Source organism: Gossypium raimondii, chromosome 10, assembly GCF_025698545.1.
Source record: "Gossypium raimondii isolate GPD5lz chromosome 10, ASM2569854v1, whole genome shotgun sequence".
In the NCBI taxonomy this organism is placed as follows: Eukaryota; Viridiplantae; Streptophyta; class Magnoliopsida; order Malvales; family Malvaceae; genus Gossypium; species Gossypium raimondii.
Genome location: NC_068574.1, coordinates 51457715 through 51461780, shown reverse-complemented (window position 1 = coordinate 51461780; position 4066 = coordinate 51457715). Strand labels below are relative to the sequence as shown.

The window sequence follows — 4066 nt, the reverse complement described above, 5'->3', positions numbered from 1 at the left end:
TCTTTAATCCTCCCCAACATTACAATCAAGCTTAGTAAGATTATGGGAAAACTAATGTCCTAGCTGAAAAGTGTAGTGAAAAACACATGACCCCAAATGCAAGACCAAGTCCAAAATATCATTAAGTAAACCACTCCACTCCCAAAAACTAGGACTCAAACTATTTATCTCTGTTCCTGCTAACGTATAATCACTTTCCACTACTACATTCGAAGGTCGATATTCAGCTGCTAGCTCCAAGCTGAACAGAATGGCCTTCACCTCAGTATTGAGCACATGATCACAGCATGAAGTTCTTTAGTCTTTATTACCTTAAAAAATTTATCAAGTTTTTGATGAGCTATTGTTTTTTAAAAACTTGAAAACAAATAAATAAATACAAAAAATACAAAGGCAGTGTTTGGCTGTTTCTTTTGATACTTCTTTTTTTGTTTTTTTGCTTTCAGAAGCAAAAAATTAAAAGTGCTTTTGGAATAGAAAGTTCATTATAATTTTAAAATTCAAGAATAATATAATTATATAATTATTTTGAAGAAAAAAGTGTAATTTTAGTTTATATATAGAAAAGTTAAATTATAATTAATGGTTAGTCACTTTCTCAAATTAAATTATAATTAATGGTTAGTCACTTTCTCAAATTTAGCAAGTTACTATGATATTAATTTTAAAATCCTTTGCTTTAAAGCAACTATTTCAAGTATCCTGAAGCTGGTTAAATCCAAACTGCGACTACGATGTGCCATAAATTTTTATTATGCTTACAGAATAAGATAAAATGGTCATATAATTATGTTCTAGAAAGACAGTCACATGATATAAAAATTGTCCTCGGAACTGAACCTATATTGAAAAGACATTGAGCCCTCAATTTAGAAGCTGCATGCTTTGAGCTCCCCTGATCAGTCATAGCTTCTTCAAAGGCAAAATGATGATTGTAGCAAGCATGCACACCTTTTTGTGTTTGTAGTAAAACTGGAAAAAGTTCCCTAGTTCTTCAGCCTACTATGTTTCCCACTGCAATGCTTTCATTGCAACCCTTCATTTTAAAATATTGCTGCAGGCTTTCTTTTGCTTTCGTTTTCAGTTGTATAATTGTTTTCATTTGTCCCTGGTTTACGTCTAGTATTGTATCTACTAATAAATCATTCCTCTCTTTTCCCTTGTTGAGAAACTGTTTCAAAGGATTTTGAGGAAATCTGTCAAACAACAGAAAATATTTTTTAGTGATCAAAAAATTATTTTAATATAAAATTAAATTTTTTTTTGACAGGAACATTTAATTTCTCAAAAAATTATTAATGCAATTATAATTAGCTTTTGATATGTATGTATGCACTTTAGTCATGGTAACTTTTAGTCATATATGTGATCTTATGAAAACCTTGCATCTTTTTTTGTAGTGATCAAATATTTGTGTGGCATAATTTTGTGTAGATGAATCGTAATCAACATCAAAATGTAATTGTCGGGGTCCTGGCTTCAGTTTTAGCTTTTGGGGCTCTTTGGATTAAAAAATTAAAAACTAGGAAGGAAATTGCTTCTCACCCTCGTGTGAATCGAGATTATGAAAGAGAAAATCATATTAATAGTATTTTATATAGTGGTGACCAGCATTGTATTGATGTGATAAGGATGAGACCGATTGCCTTTTTTAATTTGTGTGATATTCTTAGTAGGAATGCTTTTATGTGGTGTAATATTAATTATGCACTTGGACAATGTTATTGTTATTTTGTGGTGTACTACTAATTATGCATTTGGATAATATTAATTTCTAGTATTAATTGTGATTTGGAGGCTAATTTATAATTATTCAATCCTTGTTTTTATTTTTTATAACACAATTACAAATAATTTATTTGACTTTGGTTACTTTCAATTTATGACGGTTAATATTCTAGCTTAATAATTGAGTATTATTATATATTTAATTTGATTTATTTATTTATAAATAAATCATTGCAATATATGTAAAAATAATTTAAAATATATATTTATTTATATGTATATTAAATTTATTAATATATGTAAAAACAACTTTTCTGGAAAATATTTTCAGGAAATCTCCCAAACAACAGAAAATATTTTACACAAATTCATCCAAACACCAAAAAAGTAAATCAATTTCTAGAAATCATTTTACTGGCAAACAAACAGAGTCTTAGTATATAAATTTAGACGTACTAAATACAAAACTAATTTTTTATAACATGATTGAACCAAAATTATGATTGTGTTAAAGCACGATTATAATAATAGAAACAGAATTCGAAAATTTGGATATTAAAACCTAAAAACAAGACATAATAAAAGTAAGGCAAAGCCCGTGACTAGGACCAGCCTCCAGTACAAAGTAATATATAACTACAAAAATTTGACTTTCATTATTAATCAGATATATTCTGCTTTTAATCAACACCAACACTGTTTCCCAAAAGTTAGAAGAAAAAGACCCCACACTTTTTACGAACATCGCTCACGGGCGACCCCCATCCTCGAATTTGGCACATCGAAAACCACCCTATGGTTCTGCTGCTGCATATTGGCGATCACATTCAGCGCTGGTGCCGATGCCATCGCAAGACATGTGATGCTGCCTGCTGTGCTGTGGAGCAGTAGGTTCTCTTGTGGCAGTGTCACGTTCATGCCCGAAAACATAAATGTTATGGTCGGTGCATTGATTGGGACCGAGTAACATGTGTCGAACCCACCCAGAGATGTCACGTTCGCCACCCTTACTCGTCTCCGGAATGCGTCCCGGACAGCTACATAGGCTGGCTCAACTAGCCGGGTGAAGACGGTACCTAAATTGAAATACACTGGTTAAATCAATTCATATCATGCTTTAGTTCAATTCATTTAATTGACTGATCCAATTACGAAGACACGTTACCAGAATCAATAATGGTGCCAGCACCAGTGGAAGGATTGAAAGCAATGGCACTTGGTGGGATATCAACAATCCTTCTTCCAACCCTAATTCCAATCAAATTGACGTAATAAAGTGAGGGCCTCCTAGGGTTCTTAAGCAACGGGGTGTATTTGATCCTCACGGGTTGCCCACTTGGTCCAAGTCTCAATGACCCAGAAAAGTTAGGTGACCTAATGCTAGGCAAGCAATATGAAAATGTTGATTGGTACAAATTTTGGGATTGGGAAAGGAGGGATAATGGGCCCCGGCCCAAGCCCAATACACCTTGTGGTGGCACTGAGCTGCCTGCTGTCTTTTGGAGGCAACCGAAAGTGTAGTTTGGGATTGGGTCGGTGGCTAAGGTTATGGTGTCCTGTGAAAGGTTACCGGCTATGGTTGAGCCACCGTAGGTCATGTTGAATTCGCACGCGCTTCCGCCGCAAGTGGGGTTTGGTACCTGAAAAAAGTCACATGATGCAAATGTTAAAAAGGTATCCGTTAAAGATGCACCGAAACACCTGTGATGTTTCATATTGTACCGACTTCCTAACTTTATGATGAAATACATTTACTTAACCAGCCAAGCGCGTGGCTAAGCAGGTAGTATATGAAAGCTTGGCAGCTGAATTACCTGCTTGCATTGAGCAGCTTGGCAGCCAAGGGTCTTGAAAGTGGTGGATTTAGCAAAGTCAAAAGCAGTAGAAGAGCAGCCAATGCAGCCAGTGCAAGGCACCCAAGCAGCATCACTGCTTGTATCCATGGCCATAAGCATGGGCTGAGGTGGGGTTCCAATATTGGCCTTCACAATGTAAGTTGGGCTTTGCACAATCTGCCTGCCTGAAGCTATAGGCACCACAGATTTCTTAGCCACCAGGCTGGACAAAAACTGCACCCTGGCTTGGTCCTTAGCTAGCGTTTGCAGCACATCCTCTTCCCATGAGAGTGGTTTTGAGGGTTTGAAGGGTGAGCATGGACTGTAAACATGGAACACTTGCAGGTTTGAGCCATGGTCTTGGATGTCACATTTGGGGTTCAGACCTTGGGCTAAGGAAAAAATGAGGAGAAAAACCAGGGGAAAAAAGTGGGTTTTCATTGTTTTGTATGAATAATTCAGGTTTTATTTGCTTTGAAGGTTGAGGTGCTGAGACAGAGTGG

At 35.8% G+C, this 4066-nt stretch overlaps 1 protein-coding gene across 1 annotated transcript; it reads right to left on the bottom strand.

Annotated features, from left to right (window-relative positions):
* Window positions 1–2184: 2184 nt before the first annotated feature.
* On the bottom strand, window positions 2185–4066 carry LOC105777173 (aspartyl protease AED3). Its single transcript, XM_012600284.2, has 3 exons — window positions 3543–4066; window positions 2894–3368; window positions 2185–2804 (listed from the first exon to the last, which is right to left on the bottom strand). Exons 1-3 carry the CDS (start codon window positions 4002–4004, stop codon window positions 2464–2466), a joined length of 1278 nt encoding a protein of 425 aa, XP_012455738.1. The 5' UTR covers window positions 4005–4066; the 3' UTR covers window positions 2185–2463.

Coding starts and splice junctions, on each gene's coding strand:
- LOC105777173 (XM_012600284.2), bottom strand. CDS start 4,004: ATGAAAACCCACTTTTTTCCCCTGGTTTTTCTCCTCATTTTTTCCTTA. Junction 3,369..3,542: donor AAGCTGCTCAATGCAAGCAG/GTAATTCAGCTG, acceptor GACTTTTTTCAG/GTACCAAACCCCACTTGCGG. Junction 2,805..2,893: donor TGGCACCATTATTGATTCTG/GTAACGTGTCTT, acceptor ATTTCAATTTAG/GTACCGTCTTCACCCGGCTA.